At 42.5% G+C, this 24,072-nt stretch overlaps 1 protein-coding gene and 1 non-coding gene across 2 annotated transcripts in view; one reads left to right on the top strand and one right to left on the bottom strand.

Annotated features, from left to right (window-relative positions):
- The window catches only part of SMS (spermine synthase), a 48,381-nt gene extending 33,113 nt beyond the window's left edge, over positions 1 to 15,268 (top strand). The window contains exons 8-11 of the mRNA XM_078065246.1: positions 6,915 to 7,029; positions 7,826 to 7,905; positions 13,208 to 13,323; positions 14,744 to 15,268. Of these exons, the coding sequence (XP_077921372.1) occupies positions 6,915 to 7,029; positions 7,826 to 7,905; positions 13,208 to 13,323; positions 14,744 to 14,783 (351 nt within the window). The 3' untranslated portion in view covers positions 14,784 to 15,268. The remainder of the gene's footprint in view (positions 1 to 6,914; positions 7,030 to 7,825; positions 7,906 to 13,207; positions 13,324 to 14,743) is intronic.
- Positions 6,357 to 6,463, bottom strand: LOC144380643 (U6 spliceosomal RNA). The gene has a single exon (XR_013444867.1). It is a non-coding gene; the product is annotated as a U6 spliceosomal RNA (small nuclear RNA).
- Positions 15,269 to 24,072: the final 8,804 nt, after the last annotated feature.

The raw sequence follows: 24,072 nt of genomic DNA, 5'->3' as shown, positions 1-24,072 counted from the left end.
GGTGTCTTAGGGAGAGTGAGTGACTTTTAAGGAAAGATAATGGGCCCTTGGAAGAATAGATGGGGTAGGTATGATACTTGTGACTAAGTTTGTCTGGATGTGGTATCCATTTCCTGTCTTGTGATAGAGGTCATCCGTCCCTGGTTGAACCCACTAGGGAGGGGATCTTGGACAATTGAGTTTCTTTCGGAGGATCTATCTTAGGTAGATTGAAGGGGAGTTCGGAGAAAGCTGCCTTCTGCATTTGCTGTTTTTCAAGTGCCTATACAGCTCAAAATAATACACCAAAGTGGCATACTTTGAGGTGGCATCTTCTGCTACTCTTCAGACTCTGTGTGAGTTACGTGTACATCTCAGCAGTTGCTTCTTGCTAAGCAAATTCGCTTCTGTCCTAAATTGTACTGTACTTCCAAGTTGACCAATCATTACAGTTTGTTGGATGTTTTGTATTGTATTTTAAACATGCACGTGTTCAGTGCTTACATCTACAATACTTGTTAGAACAAGATAACCAAGCAAATACATTTTATTTGAACAGAATCTTAAATGTGTCTTCAAAAAAAAAAGTATTACTCTAGATTTATAAACAATTTAGACGAGTGCTTTCATTTGTTGATCTGTAAATTGCTTATCCCTACCCCATCTTCCCTAATGTGTTTGCATCCAAATTTGATTTCATGGTGCATGCATGTTAATTTTTTAAGCTGAAAGAGAATTCTGTCTATATTGACATGTAGGTGTGATTGTTTTGTGGGCAAAAGAGAAAGAAGGATATATGTATTTCACATGTACTGTTTGAGAGTTTTAATAAGGGACGCGGGGAAGGGGAGTTAGGTTCATCAGAGCATGACAGGTTTGTTTCACTCATTTGTTTCATGGAGCTAAAAGTTACCATTGTTGTCAAATAATGTTTGCATTGTTAGCCAGACTCTCTGCCTAAGGTGTTTTAACCTGTAATCCTCAACCCTGCACCAAGCATCTATTATTTCTCTTTTATGGTTGAAGAAGATTCAACTTTGAGAGTTCGAAGGACATGTATTCAAGGTTATAGGGTAACTTCAGAAGAGTGATTTCACTCCGATACCCGGCTCCCTGGCTCCTTCTGGAACTTCCTTATATGGATTCGGAAAAACAATTGAAGCATAAGCAGAACTGCAAACCCAAACCTGCAGTACTGTGGAGTTGTAGATTCTTGTAATTAGAGGCTGGATGTACGTGGGACGATTTACTAATGGCTTTGGAAAACAACTCTTGCATGTCTGTCTGAAAGCAGAGCACCAAAGGCAGGTGGTGACATTGACAGTGGGACAGTCTAGGGAATGGAAAAGTAGTATTTTATTTGAAATGGCTCTGCTTTTGAGGAAGTTGGGTGTCTGAATACATCCGCCCACCCCTTCTGTCTTCTTGCTGGATTAGAACAACCATTGGGGGAGCCTGGAAAATTCTTCTGAGGTTGAGGGTTTTCTGAGTGCTCTCAAGGGGTGGGGGGTTCCTCGTCTGGGGGTATTCACAGGCAAGCCCCTTAGCCATTAAAATACTACCATTAAAAAAACACCAGGTCTTTGCAAATGTTTATTTCAAAAACACATGGTTACTCTGTTAACCGTGTTTAGAAAAGTAGAAAATGTTCCAAAGTGCTCCCCATTCCTTTTATAATGATTGAGTAGCTTTAATACTAGAATCCTTAAGGTAGTACAAAAAGAAAACTAAAGATTGGTTTTGATGAGTATACAAGATTTTCAAGTAAAAGAGTAAATTAAATCTAGCAGTTTATTTAAAGAACTCTATTAGACCCAAGAAAGATTTAGTTCAGAAACATAAAGATGGGAATCTTAAGAAGTCTGTCAACATGATTTATTATATGAATTATTTAAAAGAGAAAATAATGTACTAACAGATGACAAAGCATTTGGGGGATATTTAGCAGTCATTCTTAATAAAAAGTCTTTTAAGTAAGATAAAATTGCAATAGAAGGGAAACTACCCAAACGTAACAAACTGTCAGAAACTTAATGTTATATAAAAAGGCAAAATACATTAAGGCATTTCCAGTAAAACTGGAAATAAGGTCGAAGATGCTTGTTAACTTTATTCAACATTGTTTTTGAGGCATTAGCTAATACAGTAAGGTAGGAAAATGAAAACAGTATAAATATAGAAAGAATCATTATTTGCAGATGATATGAATGCTTAGAAAATCTAGGAAACTCACCTAGAAAATTAGTCGAGTTCATGAGAATTTGGTGAAGTGATTGGATGGAGATAGTCTAAAAAAATGTTTTTTAAGCTATGCTAAATGCAAAACAGTTTGAATGGAAATTGGAGGTAGAGAGTGGGCTAGAGATCCTATTCAGAAGAATGACCAAGAATAATGACCAATTGTTTTTTTAAGTTATTAATTTTAATTCCAGTGTAGTTAACCAGAGTATTATATTAGTTTCAGATGTCCAATATAGTGATTCAACGATTCTCTACATTACTCAGTGCTCATCACGATAAGTGCACTCTTAATCCCCATCACCTATTTCACCCATCCCCTCACCCACCTCCCCTCTGACAACCATCTGATTGTTCAAGTATGAGTGAAATCTTACGGTATTTGTCTTTCTCTCACTGACTTATTTCACTTAGCATAATACTCTCTAGCTCCATCCACGTCGTTACAAATGGCAAGATTTCATTCTTTTTTAATGGCTGAATAATATTCCGGTGTGTGTGTGCACGCGCACACATAAACGCCACTTCTTTATCCATTCATCAGTTGATGGACACTTGGGCTGCTTCCATATCTTGGCTATTGTAAATAATGCTGCCATAAACATTGGGGTGCACGTATCCCTTTGAATTAGTAATGTTCTTGTATTCTTTGGGTAAATACCCGGTAGCGCAATTGCTGGGTCATAGGGTAGTTCTATTTTTAACTTTTTGAGGAACTTCCATACTGTTTTCCATAGTGGCTGCCGCTGTTTGCATTCCCACCAATAGCGTAAGAGGGTTCCCCTTTCTTTGCATCCTTGCCAACATCTGTTGTTTCTTCTGTTGATTTTAGCCATTCTGACAGGTATGAGGTGATACCTCATTGTAGCTTTGATTTGCATTTCCCTGATGATGAGTGATGTTGAGCATCTTTCCATGTGTCTCTTGGCTATCTCTGTTGGCCGTCTGGATGTCGTCTTTGGAAAAATGTCTGTTCATGTCTTCTGCTCATTTTTAAGTTGGATTATTTGTATTTTGGGTGTTGAGTTGTGTAAGTCGTTTATATATTTTGGATACTAACCCTTTATCAGATATGTCATTTGCAAATATATCTTCTCCCATTCCGTAGGTTGTCTTTTAGTTTTGTTGATTGTTTCCTTTGCTGTACAGAAGCTTTTTATTTTGATGTAGTCCCAGTAGTTTATTTTTGCTTTTATTTCCCTTGCCTCAGGAGACATATCCAGAAAAATGTTGCTATGACTGATGTCAGAGATGTTACTGCCTGTGTTCTCTTCTAGGATTTTTGTACTTTCAGGCTTCACATTTAGGAATAATGACCAATTGTTAAATACCTAGGAATATATTTAAATAAGAATGGTATTGTGGGACTGATAAGAATTATGTCAAGATCTTACAAGAATTATGTCGAGATCTTACTGAAAGACCACAACTATAGTTGGAATATATGGAGAGACATGTTACATTTCTAGGATGAGAATACCAGAACAATGTCTATAACTTCCTAATTACAAGTAATTCCAGTCAGAATCCCAAGGAGGTTTTTAGAATTAGATCAAATGATTTTCAATTTCATTTGTAACAATAAATACTTAAGAATAGCCAAGAAAAAAATTTTTTTAAATATTTTATTTATTGGGACGCCTGGGTGGCTCAGTCGGTTAAACACCTGCCTTAATCTCAGGTCATGATCCCAGGGTCCTGGGATTGAGCCCCGCATCGGGCTCCCTGCTCAATGGAGGAGCCTGCTTCTCCCTCTGCCTGCCACTCCCCCTGCTTGTGCTCTCTCTCTCTCTGACAAATAAATAAACTCTTAAAAAAAAAGATTTATTGATTTGAGAGGGTGAGAGAGAGAGCACAAGATGGGAGGGTCAGAGGGAGAAGCAGACTCCCTGCTGAATGGGCAGCCTGATGTGGGGCTGGATCCTGGGACTCCAATCCTGGAACTCTGGGATCATGACCTGAGCCAAAGGCAGACACTTAATCGACTGAGCCACCCAGGTGCCCCTCCAAGAAAAAAATTTTTTAAAAAATCATAGTGCAGGGAAATTTGCCCTGTTGTTTAGTAATTTACTGTTAAAGCATAGTAATCAAATAGGGAGTGTGATGTTGACACAGGAATGCACATATAAGAGGAATGGCACAGAGATTTTGAACATGTCTGAGTGTGTATTCATACAAGTAATAGATGGCCTAAGGTATATTTCAGTTTGCTTGGGAAAAGGAGATTGAGTTGATTTCATAGGTGATGCCAACACAATGGGCTGTCCATCTCCATGAGAACAAAGTTAACATGACCCTAGAAGCCATAGAAAAATTAATCTCAGATGGCTTAAGCTCTGGATACAAAAACTAATACATTTAGGTAAATTTAACATATTTAACCTTGGAGTTGGAAAATCTTTTAAAGAAAGACAAGAAACCCAGAAACTACAACAACAACCTAATCCCATAAACGAAGCTGAAAAACTGGTAACAAACACGACAGGGATTTAATCCCTTTAATAATACAGAGAGCCCCTACAATTTAAGATTTAAAAAATAAGATAACTATATAGAAAAATAATAAAGGACATGAACTGGTATTTCTCAGAAGACAAAAATCAAATATCCTATAAACTTATAACAAGATGCTCACCTCTGTTAGTGGCCCAACAAGTTCGTGTGAAAACATTAGCAAGGGACCTGACAAAATAGAAAGAGGGACAATATCCAGGCAACAGGTGCTTGCATGCATTGCTAGTTGGGAGTGTGAATTGCCATCTAAACTATAAAAACTAAAATGGACATGCCTTTGGTCTCAGCAACCCAGTGTTTGAATGTCTGGCCTACGAGGAGGCTAAAGAGTAGTACATTTTTTATGGAATGATATAATTTAAAAAAAATACCATTACCCTTCAAAAAAAATCTATCCTTACCTAGAACGATGTTAGATGAAAATTTTTAAGTTCAGAATGTGTGTGATCCTAGTTCTAAAAAAGAACAGCATATGTGTTTATGTGAGAATGTGTGTTGGTAAGAGTATATGAGCATAGGAGAACACTGAGCATATCCCACAGGATTGATTAGTGTCTTCTAGATCGTTTTGTGGTTGTACTTAGATGATGCATTAAGTGAAGCAGGTTCTAAAACAGTAGGGCTGTAAGATCAGCTTCTTAAAATTGTGAGTGAGGATCTGTGTAAGAACATTCAGAGGAAAAATTCTAGAATATGTTATTTTAGGGAATTTTGACAAACTTCTGACTTCTATGAATTTGTTTTTCATGAGTGTATTTTGTAACTAGAAAAGTAAAAGACAAGGAGAGTAACTCCTGCTAGTTTGTTGCCTACAGCCAGATGGGTCCCCAGCATGTAGCTTCAGTACTTCAAAGATTAAGGCAAGCCCCAAACTGAGTTCCTATACAGTTGACCCTTGAACAACATGGGGGTTTGGGGTGCTGACCCCCCACACAGTCAAAAATCTGCATATAACTTTTGACTCCCCCAAAACTTAACTAGTAACATAGTGTTGACTGGAGGTGTTACCAAGAACATAGTCAAATTAACACATTTTGTATTTTATATGTGTTATGTACTGTATTCGTACAATAAAGTAAGCTAGAGAAAAGAAAATGTGATTAAGAAAATCCTAAGGAAGAGAAAATACTTTTACAATGTTGTACTGTATTAGGAGAAAAAAAAAAACAACTGCGAATAAGTGGACCCAGACGGTTCAAACCCATGTTGTTCAAGGATAAATGTGTTTACTGCACAGGATCTGTTCGAGAATTCCAACTCTTAACTGCTGTACTGGTTAGTAATTGTGATTGTGGGAGTTGGTATTTCTTACACGGTTGTATTACCAACAGTACTCAAAGTGGTTAAAAAAATGAAAAACTGTAGGTTAATAGTTCGAGGTGAGATGCAAAAAATCAATAGACAATGAAGTCATTCAGTGCCTAGCATAAAAGAAAAACTAAAAGTAGAGGAAAATAGAGACAGTAGTAGGAGAGGCAATACAGATTAGAGTTAAAAGTGTGAACTTGGCCTTCATATAGATCTAGGCGTACTTCTTGGCTTTGTTTCTTATTGGGTGCCTTTGGGCAAGCTACATAACCCCTACCCCCTTTCCCTCCCTTTCTCCCTCCCTCACTCTGTCTCTCAAAAGTATGGAATGCTTCAGGAATTTGTGTTTCATCCTTGTGCAGAGGCCATGCTCATCTTCCCTGTATCATTCCAATTTTAGTATGTGTGCAGCCGAAGAAAACACTACATAATCTCTTTTTTTTTTAAGAGAGGGAGGGGTGGAGGGGTAGAGGGAAGAGAGAGACTCTTAAGCAGGCTTCATGCCTCTCCCAGCACGGAGGCCGAGGTGAGGCTCGATCCCACAACCCTGAGATCATGACCTGAGCCGAAATCAAGAGTCAGACCCTCAACCGACTGAGCCACCCAGGCGCCCCTACGTAACCTCGCAACTTGGTTTTTCCATTTGTACACTGTGGATACTGATGGTACCTGTAGATTTGTTGCTTAGATTAAATGAGAAGGCAGACAAAGCCTCTAGCAGGCACTGAATTGTCGCTGTTAAGAGGCATGGATGGAAGTCATTTTTGTTTGGATCCCAGCAGCAGTTTGCATTTTCCTCCCTCCTCTACGAGGCTTTAAATATTTCCACCCACATGCGTCAGCTCACGTGCATCTATTCCTCTTCTCTTTGGAAGGTTCTAATAGAAGACTGTATTCCAGTACTGAAGAGGTACGCCAAAGAAGGGAGAGAGTTTGATTATGTGATTAATGATTTGACAGCCGTTCCAATCTCCACATCTCCAGAAGAAGGTAGGTTCTGTTTTTTCTTATATAACCAAGATAATGTTCATGAAAATGTTTTACTTGGCGCATTGTGAGAATGGAAGGATCTCAGAGCTTGTCTCCTTAATTGGTTCCTTAATTTTTTCAAGGTCGTTCAGCTGAGGCCCACAGTGGAAAAGATGGCTGGATTTCAGTCACTGAATGAGCAAATTTACTCAGTCGTTGGAGAGAAACATTACATAAAATGACTCACAATTACATCATTGAGAAATTAGCTTGTTTGAGAATTTATTTCTTTTATGTGATTTTTAACCTGTACTGGGACAAACTGGTGAGCTTTCTCTGCAACACCAGAGATAATTCCCCATTCTCAAACCACACGCTCCAAATCAACTGCTGGTGTGGCATTTCGGTGTTAGTGTTTTTTTCCTATAATCTTGCCTTCCTGCTGAGCTGGCAGACTGAGTCCCCACGTGATGACTCTTGGTGTTTCTCTCTTGGGATGTCGCTGCTTCCCCCTTAAGCTGTTGTCTTTCAGATTTCAGCCACTGCCTTTTTGGTCAAATCTTTATTGGTATCGTTAAAGCAGTGCTAAGCACATGAATATTTGCTTTTGACCTTGCTTGAGTATGTGCACGTGTGTGCAGGACACCCAAAAACGACAGTAAATTTTCATGAATGAGCTCTTGAATATTGGGTCTTAAGCTCTTGGCTATTTCTTTCTTTTTTGGGTATTGTTGTGGATATTTGACTTGTTAGATGTTGTTTCTGATGAATGCAAACCTATATTTTATATAACTTAAAATTTTTTTTTAACATCCAGATTCCACATGGGAGTTTCTCAGACTGATTCTTGACCTCTCAATGAAAGTACTGAAACAGGATGGGAAATACTTTACACAGGTAGACTACTTAATTGTTTTTTCCCAAAACTCCCAATGAGAATTGTATATTTTGAAATTTGCATGTATTTTATTGAAATTTATATCTGTTAAGGATAGAACGTCGTAACTGAATTATGTTCTTTCAAGCAGTAGCTTATAAATAGCTGACCTGTCATCTCTTGGGAATTCATGAGTCCGTGCGTGTCCCCCTTGCCCACTGTCCGATTGAGCAACCTTGGGCTCTGGCTGTAGTATGCGCTGCTGCCACCAGATGGAGACACAGATTGGGATTGGGGTTTTTTTTGACTTCTCGCTCTTCTCACCCTCTAGGAGAGTCTTCATTGGAAAGCCAATTTATCAACCTAAGTTTCATAAACTGCTTTGCCTGTAGTATGAGCTCCTACCACCAGGTGGAAGCAAATTGTTTGTTTCTCATTCTCTATGGGATTCTTAAATTTAAAAGAAAGCTTAAAGTTTGTATATCTTGTTATGTAAAATATATATTACATATATATAACCTACTAAAGCCCTGAAGAAAATTCTGAAGATGATCTGAGTCTCTTTACTTGGTACAACAATCCCTTGATTCATAAGCAGAAGATAAACATTTACTTGGGTGGTATTGCACTATGGTCCCTGTAATTCTTCTTGTTTTGTTTTTTTTTAAAGATTTCATTTATTTATTTGACAGAGAGATAGAGAGAGAGCACAAGTAGGCAGAGTGGCAGGCAGAGGGAGAGGGAGAAGCAGGCTTCCCGTGGAGCAGGGAGCCCGATGCTGGGCTCAGTCGCAGGACCCTGGGATCATGACCTGAGGCAAAGGCAGACGCCTAACGACTGAGCCACCCAGGCGCCCCGGTCCCTGTAATTCTTAAAGTGCTTTCGGTAGACCTCCCCCACCCCTTTAAAAAGCATTAGTATATTTAATGTCAAAAACTAGTAGAGAGGTCTTAACTTTATTCTTCCAAGGAGGCATTTTAATGCAGGCCCGGGGGAGTTGATGGGATCTGAGATTAATAATGCTGAAATCAACTTGGCAACTCTAAGAGACACCTTGATTTGGTGTTCAGTCCATCCTGTTTTCCTTCTTTTCTCCCTGCACGAAGACACCACCGCCCCCATGGTGATTAATCCTAGGCCTTGCACTTGGTGAAAATACTGGGAAGCTTCGAGGGAAACCGACAACTGTTTATGAATGGATTTTTTTGGCCTGATGTTTAGAAATGATTTTTTTTTAACACATTCTAGAAAGCAGGGGTCTGCAAACTATGGGCCAAATCTCCCCTACTGCTTGTTTTGATAAGATTTTCTTGGCAGACAGCCACACCCATTCATGACATTTTACCTTTGGCTGCTCTCATGCTATAGGGGCAGCATTGAGTAGTTGTGGTGAGGACTGTGTGATCTGCATAGCCTTAACAATTTCAGTCTGGTCCTTGACAGAAGTTTGCAGACCCATGCTTTATAGGAAGTCTATATGGGGAGGGCTTCAAAGAGCTGCGCTGTGGAGCGGGTGGGAATTGAGCTGGCTCTGGTGGGCCCGGTGGGTTTGAATCCAAGGAAGATCGGCTTTTAAGAGATTAGAAGAGACAGGTCCTGGGACTTGACCTCCCTCCCTTCTCTTCCCCACTTCCCACTAAGAAAAACCCTAGAGGTTCTTTGATACAAAATTATGTATGTGGCATTCTTGTAAATGATTATGCTAAATACCAACCCCCCTCACTTGAGAAGTGGACGTTACTAGTACCCTCGCTTGGCATATCCACATTCCTCCCTAATTCCTGTTCACCTTCCAGAAGGTAACCCATTTCTTTTTTATTCCCGTATTCTTCTTTTTCTTTCTTTCTTTTTTTTTTTAAGTAAACTCTGTGCCCAATGTGGGGCTCAAACTCATGACTGCAAGATCAAGAGTCACACACTCTCCTGAGTGAGCCAGCCAGGAGCCCCCTTGTACTTTTCTTTTTTTTTTTAAAGATTTTATTTATTTATTTGACAGAGAGACACAGCGAGAGAAGGAACACAGCAGGGGGGAGTGGGAGAGGGAGAAGCAAGCTTCCCACGGAGCAGGGAGCCCGATGCGGGGCTTGATCCCAGGACCCTGGGATCATGACCTGAGCCGAAGGCAGACACCTAACGACTGAGCCACCCAGGGGCCCCTGTACTTTTCTTTATAGATGTTTCACATATGTGTAATTTCCTAAATCATTATATTGTTTACCTTGCTTTTGAACTTGTTAAGAATGTATTCTTCTGGACCTGTTATTTTTTTTTTACATTACAGAAATCTTATGCTGCTAACTGTAAAATTTAAAAGATAAAAACAGGTGCCTGGGTGTCTCAGTCGGTTAAGTGTCGACGCTTTTTTTTTTTTTTAAGATTTATTTTTTGAGAGAGAGAGAGCACGAGTGGGAGGGGCAGAGGGAGAGGGAGAGAATCTCAGGCAGACTCCCTGCTGCGCACAGAGCCTGGCGCAGGGCTCGATCTTACGACCCTGAGATCATGACCTGAGCCTAAGTCAAGAGTCAGATGCTTAACCGACTGTGCCACCCAGGCACCCCACGTGTCTTACTCTTGATTTTGACTCAGGTTGAGCTCCACGTCGGGCTGCGCACTGGGTGTAGAACCTACTTGGGATTCTCCCCCTCTGCGCCATCCACCCCCATGCTCTCTCTAAAAAAAATAATAATAAAAAATAAAAACAGTACAGAAATCTATAAAGTAAAAAAACAAGTGTCACCTACCCACACGTAACATGGGGCAAGGAAAACTTTGACCAAACTACTGAATTGGTATTCACCTCTTAGAATGCCTTCCCCTCCAGTGATTCCCTTCCCATCCTTAAGAGGTATTTAATTCTCTGCTATTGGGTTTTTGTTCTGCATCTCCAATGTCTTTTTTTTTTTTTTTTGTCCATTGAGACATTTTATTTGCACATATGTATTACATCCCTAGAAAAAGAATCCCAGGATTTTCCCTCCTGTGTGTTTTCATCTTGCTTCTTATGGTCCATGATGCCAGCTGAGGGTGTCAGTACAGTGAAACCAAACTGGTGTGGCGAGAGCAGATTCTTCTGCCATTTTTCTAGATCTTTGAGTTGTACATCAGATCTGGGGCCGATGACTCCACACTTGTTTCACCTGCCCGTGAGGTTCACAACAGTGTTCCCAGCTCTGTGATCATCAGTGATTTCAGATTCACTAATGTAACCGTGCTAAAATGATAAGCCCTACCCCACACCTACGGAATGAAAATCACTTGTGAGTCACATGCACATCACAGTGAGAAACCAGACATTGACTTTGGAGCCTGGCTTATTAAGTACCTGGCGTTTGCCTCTCTTCTCGGCATTGTTAGTGCTCTTGAGAACATCTGCCAGGACATTCATGCGCACCGTTACGGCAGCAAAGATCCAATATGTCTCTCTTAAGAAAAGAAAGAAATGTATTTCCATTTAAAAACACAGGAAAGTAAAATGTATCACATTACTTTTTTTGGGTAGGTCTCCATTTGTGGTGAGGTTTTTTCCTTTCTTTTTTTAAACTGCTTTTTGACAATGTTGAGGAAGAACAAATTGAAACTTTCCTATATCCTTACCACATTCTCAGTAATGACGTCCTCCCATATGACCTCAATAAAGAGAGTGTGGTGTCAATTTTAAGATGGCAAGAAAAACCATTGAACTGTGCACCTAGGTGGCATTTTCCATTCTATAGCTTCCCCAGTGGTGATGTGTTCTAAAAACATCCAGGCAGTGTTTTCTATTTGTGAACCTTAAATTACACGTGTGGTGTTTATATACTCTCATGGTGAACTTGATCTTGAAACCAAATTATATACTGGCCAAGGGCACTTTGGCCAAATCCCACTGCAGGACCCTAGATGATGGGTTACTAAACAGGCTGGCACTGAAGGACGATGTCATGCTGAGCGAATGTGCTAAGTTAAAACCACTGAGGGTAGCTCTCAGAATAGTTCTTTTTGCCCACTTGCCTGTGGCTGGTTGGTTGGTTTCGAAATGCCCTCCGTGGGGATGCTTACATCACAGGATGCCTTCATTTGTAAATGATTTTCATTTTACATTGTACTTGGCTGTTCTGAGGCTCATTGATAGTGAAGTTGTTAAGAAGAAATAGAATCAGCACATATATTCAGTAGTCTTCAGAATGTTGAGAACTTCAGAGGTTAAAAGGAAATAGGTGGTATTAAGTACCCATTATGAAAAGCCCTTGGGGGAAATTGTGCTAAAATGATAAGCCCTATCCCACACCTACGGAATGAAAATCACTTGTGATTCACATGCACATTACAGATTAAGAAGCTTTGCTTTAGGGGCGCCTGGCTGGCTCAGTCAGTGGAACGTGGGACTCTTGATCTTGGGGACCTGAGTTTGAGCCCCACGTTGGGCGGAGAGATGACTTTACAAAAATAAAAAAGCCGCAGCAGCACTGCCCTGGAGCTACGCAGATGCTGCACCCATAGCTCTGCTCGGTTCTTGGCCTGCATTTCATTCACCCTTTTTTCCTTCGTGGTCACAGAGCGGCTGCTGCAGCTTCCAATGTCCCCTCTAGGTTCTAGGCAGGAAGTAAGTGAAGAGGCGGGTCACTCTGTTTATCCTTGGTTGTCCGGAAGCAGAAACCTTCCCGGTCGCCCCCCTCCCCCCCCAACTTCGCTGTCTCTCCCTGACTGCTCCTGGCTGCTGGGGGGAGCTGAAAAAGTGGTGGCAAGAAAGGGAGAAAAATTAGAACAATGAAGTCAGGAGAAGATGTTTGATAAGGAGTGGAATTGCGGGCTAGCCTTAGTCCATATATTCTGAATAAACTTTTGTTCTCATAAGCCTGCAAATCACATATCTGGGGGAAAGCATGGAGATGGGAATATAGTTCTGTGTCATTGTCTTAGATTAGGGTTGTAGTTTTAAGCCCTTCTGGAAATTGAGAACATTATCGTTCTGATACTTCATTCTCAACACCGTGGTGACGACTGGGCAAACATTTTGAATGGCGATGTGTATGAACCTTTGCTAATTGTGTGGTGTTGATACAATGGCTGCATTACTAGTGAGAAAGTGGTCTCCCTGCTTTCTGTCGCTTCAGACTCTGAATAATTTGAAATGGCTTGGTAAATGAGGTAGAAGAATAATGAGCTAATGGATCTATAAGTAGAACTGGATGCAATTTGTCAAAGTACAGAAGCCTTATCTCATTTTCAAAGATGAACTTTCATCTAAAGCTAAAATTGTTTTCGTTTATTAGAGACCTTCAAATGAGCGGGGGGCCCTCAGACTCAAGAATCCCATTGTTTGCTTTTCTTTCTTTGATTTAGGGTAACTGTGTCAATTTGACAGAAGCCTTGTCGCTCTATGAAGAACAGCTCGGGCGCCTGTATTGTCCTGTGGAATTCTCAAAGGAGATCGTCTGTGTTCCTTCATACTTGGAATTGTATCCTTAGACCAAAACACTGTGTTGTCAGATCACAACACCCAAGTAAATCCCATGCCACTTCAACATTTGAATCCAATAATAAATGGGATTCGCTCTTTACTCCATAAGGCCATGGTATTCCAATGTGGCTGCACATTGGAATTTCCTGAAACTTTAAAACAATACTGATTCCTGGGTCCCACCCTCAGCTTCTGGGGCATGGCCTACCATAGCTCCCCAGGTAGTTCTACTGAGTAAGCCCCGCTGGTTCTCAAGCCCCACCCATCAGAGGCTGGAGCCAAGGCTTGGGCAGCCATCTTAACCGGCCTGCCTGGAGACTGATGTGCATCTAAAGCTTCAGAAGCCCTAGTCGAAAGCACCCCTGAGCTGCAGCAGGCAAAAAGAATGAATATGCTCATTCTGCTTTTATATTAAAATTAACCCCACTTTAATATTAGTTTCTACACTCCACTTGATCCTGATTTGCACTAGAAACCACGAGCTAAAAATAATGCTGGGGATTGCAGAGTTAATGTTGGTGTTCTTCATTAGTTCCCCTTAGTAAAGGAACCCAGAGAAAAACCAGAGTGAGGATTGTCAGTGGAAATTTAAAATGCTTTTCTTTCTCCTAAAAGGCGGACTCTGGTCAACAGATATAAAAACTTCCTTATCTGAGGTGGCCAAGTCCAGTTTCCTGTCACAGCAGTCTGCGTTGCTGTCTAGGATCCTGTGACTACTAGGCCCTCAGGGAAGTCCTTGCCTGCAAGCCCCCGGCAGCCTCTGACAGAGACACAGGCCCTAGGAAGCCCCCTAGATCACCCTGGAAGGAGGGGAGCGGTCTGTCTGTGGGGCAGCCATTTTCTTCCATGGCCTGAGGAGATCCTTGACCTCCCCCTCACCCCCCAGCCGTCCACCTTCATCATGGCTTCCTTTTGGAGCATTTTTTACAGTCAGATCTGTTTATATATTGAGAGACTGTAGAAATCATTTGATAACAATTGGAGAAAAGGCTTCTGCCCTCTGGCTCCCCTCCATCCTTTCGTCTTTTTCTCTTCCTCTCTCACCCTCCCTCTCATTTTCCCACCCCTGTTGCCCTCCCCCACCCTCCCAATCTCTCACCTCCCTCCCACCCTTCCTTGTCCTACTGATGCCCTAAAACATCTTAAAACCTAGGAAGCAGTAGCATTACCGGAGGGAATATTTGCATGCCTTTAGCCTTTTCTCCACTTTGCTCCCTTCACCCCACTGGCGTCCTGGTCGCAGGTGAGAGGCGTTCAGGCCGTAAAGTGGCCTTGGTAAGAGGCCTTAATGCTCATCGCCGCAATGCTTCGAACCATGAAACTCATCCGTCTTCCAATTTGTAGGCCAGCAAACAAATTTTAAGTGCTGCCTGTTCTTCTTTGACTTACCTGCTCTTATTCCTTGACTCCCTGTCCAGGTGGGTATTTTACACTGTTTGGAAGAAAGCTAAACCTTGAAGACCAATCTCTCCTAATCACGTGTGCTGCAAATAGCCTTCCTGACCTTCACATGCTGTATATGACATCGAAATGAGTCAGGCAATTGATTGTGATTTCCTTCAAGTTTTCTTTTTTTAATTATTATTTTTAATTTAAACAAAGCAAATGGAAAATGTATATTTTGATGCGCTAGGGTGTTAATTTTTTTGAAAGTCAGCTGAAGGATGATTAGACAGCACAGCGAAGGCTGCTAAATGCACTGAACCCCTAGAATGTGATTTTTGTTACTTTTGTGTGTGTGTGTGGGCTTTTTGTTTTTGTTTTGGTAGACTTTGAATTTGGTTGTTTGGAGGAATGAACATCATTGTTTTGTTCTGGAGGGAAGTTCTTTGATGGTGTTTTTTTCCCCCAAAATTGACTTAGCTATTAAAATTTGGTGCTTATAAGAAAGAGTTAAGAAAAAAATGAATAGCAATGCTTCGATTAAAATTATAAATGAGAAATTTCATGTGTTTGTTGTTTTATTTCAGCCAGGTCCCTACTTTCTCACTGCTGATCTCACAGAACAAAGGTGTCTACTGGTCTTTTTTTAGTTCTATTCTATCACTCAGCGCCATTTATCTCTTTATAACGGGATGGCCTTTCGGCCTTTTTTGAACAGTAGTAATGACTTCGTTTACCGCCGTGGTAAATGATACACAACCTATTACATTCACCAGTTCTTCATTATAAAATTGACCCGAGGATAGGAAAAGATTTGGCCTTACTGTAAAGTTGAAAGTCAGAAGCTTATTTCTATTCCCACTCTTAGTGGTGTATTAGATGTGGAAATAAAGATCATTTTGGATTGCTGCAGTGAAACTTTTTAAGATTTTTAGATGCACAGAGATAGGATGCTAGTTTGTGGAGAGACCCGCAACAAGAGAGTGTAAACTCCCCTAAGGAAGGGCAGGCAAGTAGCGGCTTGGTGTAGTGTATACGTGGGTGACAAGCCACATCAAGGGTGGAGATGTAACTGACTGCGATTATTAGACATCACTGCTTATATTGTTTTCATAAAAGGTTTATGCTGTATCAAGGGATTGAGTTCATTTATGGTGAATTTGCAGTAAGCAAAGCATTAAAAATGGAAATACTCAGTGTGTGTTTTGAGATAGAATTAGAGTCAACCCAGAACATCCTTCTTCCCAAGATAGGTTTGTCTGACAGATGTTCTTTTTTTTTTAATCATTGTTTTCATTTTTTTTAAGATTTTATTTTATTTATTTTTTAAAGATTTTATTTTATTTTTTATTTGACAGAGACACAGCGAGAGAGGGAACACAAGCAGGGGGAGTGGGAGAGGGAGAAGCAGGCTCCCCGCTGAGCAGGGAGCCCGATGTGGGGCTCGATCCCAGGACCCTGGGATCATGACCTGAGCCGAAGGCAGAAGCTTAACGACTGAGCCACCCAGGCGCCCTGGTGGGGTATCTTTTGTTTGTTTGTTCATTTAAAGATTTTTTTTTAAGATTTTATTTATTTATTTGACAGAGAGAGAGAGAGGGAACACAAGCAGGGGGAGTGGGAGAGGGAGAAGCAGGGTCTCGGCTGAGCATGGAGCCCGATTCGGGGTTCGATCCCAGGACGCTGGGATCGTGACCTGAGCCGAAGGCAGACGCCTAACGACTGAGCCACCCAGGCGCCCCTAAGATTTTATTTTTAAGTAATTTCCACCAACGTGGGGCTTGAACTCATGACCCCAAGATAGATAATTGCATGCTCTACCTACTGAGGCAGCCAGACGCCTCTCTAATGGATATTCTTTAAAAAGTGAGTGCATGCCGACTTTACTTTTTTACTGGATTGGCATGGGAGAAGAAACCGTAACAGAATAAAGGGAGAGTTAGTCATGTTGGAACTAGATCGGCTTTCAGCAAATATTTTTCTTGTGCATAGAGCTTAAAAGCAGCATTGGTGGACATTAAGAATCCTACCTACCCCCTCAGACTCTTCTGTAATGCTTTGCAAAGGCTTTGTTTTTGCCTACCGTGTGAGATTCAAAATGGTGGTATTATGACCGTTAGAACACCATTTTAGCTTAACGGAATTGGATTTTTTTTTCCATTTTAGAAAAGAAACTAAGTCTATTTGCTGTCTGGATATGGTGTTACTAATATGTGGGGCATAACTTTATACTTGAAGGCGAGCTTGGTGCCAAGGCTCAAGCCAGTGCTGAGTCTAATGACACACTCGTCCCGCCCAGAGCTGAGAGTTAGAACTGAGGTGGAGTGGGCTGGGCCAGACCATAGAGGATGCATTTGGGAGAGAGTGAGGGGTGCGGTATGGGAGCAAGAAGGAAACGAGATACTTGTTGGGGGTGATGTGGTAGATTCCGACCCTGCTCATTTTTTGTATTGGAGAAAGGATGATGCCTGCTTGTTTTTGAACATCTTTGTAACTGTTAAGGCAAACTGAACTGTGATAGCTAAAAACAGCCTCTACTTTTGCTGCATTTTAAGGAAATGTAATACGATCTAAACCATTATTTTACTTTAATGGCTGTTATGCTTTATATGATCTATATATAATCAAACAATATACCATCTTATCATACAGCCATTTTTTTAATTAAAGACAAATACTGGCTATAATAGAAATTCCATTCAACACATGAGCAGATATCAAGAATTGGTTTATTTTTAAAAATGCTGCTTTCTCCTACAAATGTGATTGAATATTTTATGCAATTTTTTTTTTTTAAGTTGAGAGAGCAGAGAGAATCACACGCAGATTCCCTGCTGAGTGCAGAGCCCAATGTGGGGCTCGGTCCCATGACCCTGAGATCATGACCTGAGCCCAGCTCAAAAGTCGGATGCTCAACCGACTGAGCCACCCCGGCGGGCACCCCCTCCCCGGTTTTTATTTTATTATTATTTTTAAAGATTTTATTTATGTGACAGAGACACAGCGAGAGAGGGAACACAAGCTGGGAGAGTGAGAGAGGGAGAAGCAGGCTTCCTGCTGAGCAGGGAGCCCGATGTGGGGCTCAAACCCAGGACCCTGAGATCATGACCTGAGCTGAAGGCAGAAGCTCAACCACTGAGCCACCCAGGCGCCCCCCCCCCCCCCCCCCCGGTTTTTAAATGAAGTTTTTTTATTTGAGAGAGCGAGCTTGGGGAAGGGCAGAGGGAGAGGGTGACTGAATATCTTAAAAACTCCAGTAATGGTGGGCGGAGGAAGGCTGGGTTAACTTTTTACTGGGCTAGAGCAGTGCTGATGTCAAAATAAAACGGTGCCTACTACTTCCGGTGCAGTTGAATAATCACCCCCTTGCTTGCGTTAACTATTACTGAATAGGAGTTTGCGTCTGTCTCAGATGGATGATATTTGTTCCGTTCCCATGACTCCTGGGATTGGGCACAGGAAGTGTGTGTGTGAGGTCACATGTCCCTGACCTGTATTTGAGCCTCGAGAGCAGCACTCCTCAAAATGTGGTCCTTCGGCCCGTTCTTGGTTTCTAAGCACTTTGTTTACTTCAGCTGAATTTCTTGTTCCTAGCAAGACCTTCTTCGAGAAGCAAGCTGTCTGCTGGTTGACACTACAGCTGTGCTCCTCACCCAGTCTGGAATAACACTTGCTGTGACACTGTTCTAGACGCTGGTTGGGCAGCATTGCTTGACGATAGGAGCCGCTATGTGGCCGTGAAGAAACACTCAGCCTCTTTCTATCACCCTGTTGCTGCGTGTCTTTGTACTAAATAATCTTTTATATTGCTGTGCGTTGGGCTAATAAACCCCTTTTATTTACATTATCTTGCACAGTTTGAAAATAGCTTTGTGAATTCAGTGTTCCTATCACCGAGTGGGCCAGTAGTCAAGATGTGAAATGTGCCTCAGGGGTCCCACAGCTAGTCACGATTTGACTCTGCGTTCCAGCATTCCGAATTGGCTATCTGTAAGCCTACCACAGGGGTTCTTAACCTTTCTTTTTGTACCTTGGACTCCTTTGGCAGCTTGCTGAAACCTGTTTTTTAATACATAAAGTAGATATGATTGATGATGAGGAAACGAGTTATATTGCTTTTTAAAAATTAATGTCAGTATTCGAGCTGTCATAACTTCTTACATAGCTGGATCTTGTGGTGGATCAGATACCATATTTTGGGAGTAGTAATGGACACAAATATTTATAAGACCTGCAGCAAGTGCAATGTGGTTAAGAATGCATCTGATTTCTCTTGTTGACAGAGTCCTAGTTACTGGCAGTACTAATATGGTTTGTTACCTACGTTCGTGCTTAAAGGAAGTGCTACGGCTCCGGTAGAGGTTAGTGCAGGTAAAGATAGAAATGTTTTGCCATTCAAGTTAGGGACACACAGTTCTGTCCATAGGTCCCAGTTTAAGAACCTCTAGCCTACGGTGTTTGCTTCCATTGTTTGATTGTGTTTAGGTGGTGGGGAGGGGTAGCTGGGTCCCTTCACCCTGCTGTCAGAACCTCAAATGAGTGCTGGCAGATCAGTTCCTCTCGGCCAGAACCATTTAAAATCTCAATTACCTACTGCCGTCATTCCACTGATTCGTGCTTTACTCATTATTTCAAAAATGAGAAATAGAACATGGGCAAGAAACAGCCCAGTGCTTTTGGAAAGCTTTTTGAATACTCTTGGATGTGATTTCCCTGGGAAATCCGATGATAAATGTGACTGGACAGGTATGCTTATCTCCTGTATCTGGGGGTCTCGCAGACGCCCTGGCCAGCTCATTAATGCAGATGCGGTCCCTGGGCGGCAGCCAGTGATGTGGCCATTTCAGTGAGCAGCGGCTTTATGATGAAGTATCAGGGAACAGGCCCCTCTCTGGCCAATTTGCTCAGGAATGTAGCAGAAGAAATTAAAAGCAAGCTAAACAAGCCAGGTCTGTTTTGACAGAAGCCCTCCAATATCCCAAGAGGGAAGCCTGGAGGGTTGTCCCACCCCACTGGCTAGAGATGAAAACCCAGGATTATAAATACAGGCAACGGGCAGGTCTCCATAGACAAGGGCTTTGACTCGGGTGTTAACTTAGGAGAGATTGCCCCTGATAGGTTGATGATTATGTTGGTAATTTAGGTTCTCCACTAAGTGATTCGGACAGCTCTAAATTCATTGCAGAGGGACAGAAATGCTCCTTGGGCTACATTCCATGTCTTCTACTTTCTAGACAACTCTGCCTTTGCCTCCGTTCGGTTGTGCGAGTTAAATTTGATAACACGAAATTCCCCATCCTCTCTCCCAGTGCTGAGGGGGAGCTTCTACCAACACGCCCTGTGCAGGCCCTTCACACTCAGTGTTTCTACTTTTTCCTCAAGGCATATTAAATATTCTTCATTACGTATCGTCCACATATGTTTAAACGTTTAACGTCTGAAGAGACAGTGTGCCCTGGTGAGAAAGAATACACCTCGGTATGGGTTTTGACTGCCCTGTAAGAGCTGGAGGTTTTTAACTGAAGTCTGGGGGCAGAGGAGGCAAGTTCTTGAGGCCAAGTCTGGTTGACAGATGGCGAGAATGTACGCTCCAACGGCCATGACCCGGTCCCTCTTGGTCACGTTTGTTTAACGCTTTGCGCATGTAGTAGGCACTTAGGAGGTTCAAGTGCGCCGTAAAGGGAGTTCTTGGAATTGCATTTTCCAAGTGGAGCATGGAGGAAATAGGCTGGTGTGAAGACATTACACAGGGTTGGGTATGTTCAAGAAGAAAAACAGAGATACAGGGAGAAGTCCTTGCACCTTCACACATAGAAGGAGCAAGAATGTCCACCCTACCCAAGTGAGGGTACCGTCCCAGTATGGGTGAAAGTGCTGTGTTGGCGAAAGGGGCCTTTCACTAGGGCTTGTGTCTTTTGGGCTCCTCCTTGGTGCCCTAAAGGGCTGAAGAAGCACAGAAACTCAGGAAGGTGTACAGCATTCAGACCGTAAAACTGAACGACATGAAGATCTGCGGCCATTTTGGTGTCAGCCATATCTGTGAGTTTTCTTTTTTTTTTTTTTTCCTGTTTGTGGTCCACTGTCAACTTACACTCTTGAATGTCTCCGTCCTTGGTGACTCCCCACCCATTAGGTGGAATTCTTGCACCAGGCGTCTGCTTTGGGCCATGGCTTGGGTCCCAGTGCCGGTCCACGGAGACCAGGCAGCAAGACCACAGGACAGCCTGGCCCTTGGCTTCCAGTGGATAATCCAGAAGGGTTTGTGCACTAAAATAGTTAAGAATAGTAATGAATTACAAGCCATTGAAAAAAAATTGTAAGTCAGAGGGTATATGGAAAACATGTACAAATAAATGGGGACACATAAACATAACGTGCTTACCATAGAATGCTGAGTGCCAACTATGTTTTGTGAGTGCTGGAGTTGAAAAATTAGCATTTTGTAATCATCACAGTGAAGACCGAATCAGGCAGAAGTCACCCACTGATGTAAAATCTTGGGGAAAATTTGACAAAGAGCCTGTTTATGTGGCTGTAAAGCATCTCCTACAGATTGCTTATGAGTTCTGTATCAGGTTCCTATTGTAGCTCTAGCAAGTTAACCGCAAACTTCCTTCCTTTAAAAGGACACAAAATTTATCATCTTACAGTTCTGGAGATCAGAAGTCTGAAACTAGTCTTTTTTTTTTTTAAGATTTTATTTATTTATTTGACAGAGAGAGACACAGCGAGAGAGGGAACACAAGCAGGGGGAGTGGGAGAGGGAGAAGCAGGCTTCCCGCTGAGCAGGGAGCCCGATGCGGGGCTCCATCCCAGGACCTGGGATCATGACCTGAGCTGAAGGCAGATGCTTAACGACTGAGCCACCCAGGTGCCTGTCTGAAACTAGTCGTAACAGGGCTCAAATCAAGGTGTGGGCAGGGCTGGTTGCATCTGGAAAGTTGAGGGGAGAATCCATTTTCCTGCCTTTTCTAGCTTCTGGAGGCCATCTGCACGCTTTGGCTTCTGGTCTCTCCCTCCAGTTTCAGAGCCAGCTCTGTAGTGTCCTCTGCTTCTGTCTTCACGTTGTCTTCTCTCTCTGACTTGTCTGTGTCCCTGTGGTAAGGCCCCTTTGGGATTACATAATAATCCCCAGTGATCCACCGTCTCCCCAGTTCAAGATCTTCCCACAGCCACAAAGTTCCTTTTGTGATATAAGGAAACATTCACATAAAGTAACGGAGAAGGTTCTGGGATTTGGATGTAGACATCCAGAGGGGGCCCTTCTTCAGCCTCCCACTTACTGCTAGAGAAAACAACTTGATAATGGAAAAATTGACCACCACCTTGCCCAGGTGATCAAAATCACCAACAAGGGGCAGATGGACATACGTGCGTCCAGTACTCTGTGAAGGGCCCATCACCACCTGTGCAGCCCTGTGGCTGGCTAAGAATGCATATCTGAATCTGATCACGGGGAAGCATTAGACCCAAAAGGAGAATATTCTGTTTTAAAAAGGCCTGTGTTCTTTAAAAGTATTAATGTCAAAAGACACAAAAGGCTGAAAAGGTTTCCAGATTAAAGGAGGCTGAAGAGATGTGGCAACAAAATGTGACACCTGGCCCTACCCTGGGTCCCATATTGGAGGAAAGATGCTTAAAGGGGATTATTGCATCAGTTGACAAACTGGAATATGAACGGTACTTTCGATACAAGTATTGTATTGGTATTAAATTTACTCAAGTCCTTATTGCAACCTTTCTCTAAGTTTGAAATTCTTTCCAAGTAAAACAAACATTAAGAAAAAAATAGGGATGCGTGGTTGGCTCCGTTGGTGGACAGTGCAACTCTTGATCTCGGGGTTCTAAATTTGAGCTTCATGTTGGATGTAGAGATTGCTTAAAGTAAAATGATTTTTTTTTTTAAGTAGGCTCCACACCCAGCGTGAGTCCAATGCAGGGCTTGAACTCACGATCCTGAGATCAAGGCATGAGCTGAGATCAAGACGTGAGCTGAGATCAAGATGTGAGCTGAGATCAAGAGTCAGACTCAACTGACTGAGCCATCCAGGTGCCCCTAAAATAAAATCTTAAAAAAAAATTAAGAAAGGGGTGCTCCTGGCACAATTGGTCTCCCGTCTGCCTGATGGACACGATAGCAAGGTTTTTGGACACAGAACCAAAAACCTAAGAGGAATAAGGCTCAAGGGACCCAAATAAGTATGTGCTGCTTTTAAGATCTAGTACAGGATGCGATGCTCTTGAGGCAGAAGTCCTAACGGCTACACTGGTTTTGAGGCTTTCTGACTCCCTACACAGTACCTGCCAGGGTCCCCGCCAGAGACCATGAAGGCTGAGCCAGCAAGAGGACGAGGATCGTGTGGCAGTTGGCTCTCCATCCACTTGCGGATTCTTGTGGGTCCTGCTGGCTTAGAGGGTAAAGGTCTCGGGCAGAGATCTCTCTTCAAAGACACCACTGTTTCTTTGCTGTGAGATGTTTGTTCCTGAGCTTCTGCTAAGATGCTGCAGGGCATGAAGAGGCTGGTTGTTTTCTTTCCCTAGGTCTGTGGCAGAGGAGAGGAATGGAGAGAGGGAGAGCGAGCCTGAAGCCTCCTCTTTACTGAAGGCAAAGAGCCCCACATTATACTATTTTAGGTTTACAAGTAGGATCACAGTAAAAAAAACTATTAGTTCTACAGGAAAACTGGCTGAGGACTTTAAAAGGTTCAGCTGGAACAGTAGTTGTCCTGCTATTCAGAAACAGGAATAGAAAAAAGAGGGCAGTGCTTCTCAAACTTGAGTGCGCAGAAGGATTACCTGATTGTATTTTCTTAAAAAACAGTCTGATCAGTAGGTCTGGGGCCGGGCCCCGGAGTCTGCATGTCTCACAGTCCAGTCGGCTGACGTCAGTGCTGCCCGGGTGCGGACCACGCTCGGAGTAGTTCTCAGCGAGAGTGCTGTAAGTGGAAAGAAAGATGGGGGGCCCTGTAGGAAGATGCAGAAAGCTCTTGCATGGCCCACTGCTGAATCCAAATGTTTTGAATATCAACTTATTGTGTCAGGTAGCCTCAAAAGTAATAGTTGTTGCTGCCGTAATTGCTCAAGTGAGTTTCTGTTTGAGTTCCAAGGGTTAGAAATGTTCTCGTGGATTTTGTTAAAACGGCAATTGGATCGGGGCGCCTGGGTGGCTCAGTTGTTAAGCGTCTGTCTTCGGCTCAGGTCATGATCCCAGGGTCCTGGGATCGAGCCCCGCATCGGGCTCCCTGCTCTGCGGGAAGCCTGCTTCTCCCTCTCCCACTCCCCTTGCTTGTGTTCCCTCTCTCGCTGTCTCTCTCTCTGTCAAATAAATAAATAAAATCTTAAAAAAAAAGGCAGTTGGATAAAC

This window comes from Halichoerus grypus, chromosome X (assembly GCF_964656455.1).
Source record: "Halichoerus grypus chromosome X, mHalGry1.hap1.1, whole genome shotgun sequence".
NCBI classification, from domain to species: domain Eukaryota; kingdom Metazoa; phylum Chordata; class Mammalia; order Carnivora; family Phocidae; genus Halichoerus; species Halichoerus grypus.
Note: the sequence above shows the minus strand (reverse complement) of the source record. Positions and strands in the feature narration are given on the sequence as shown.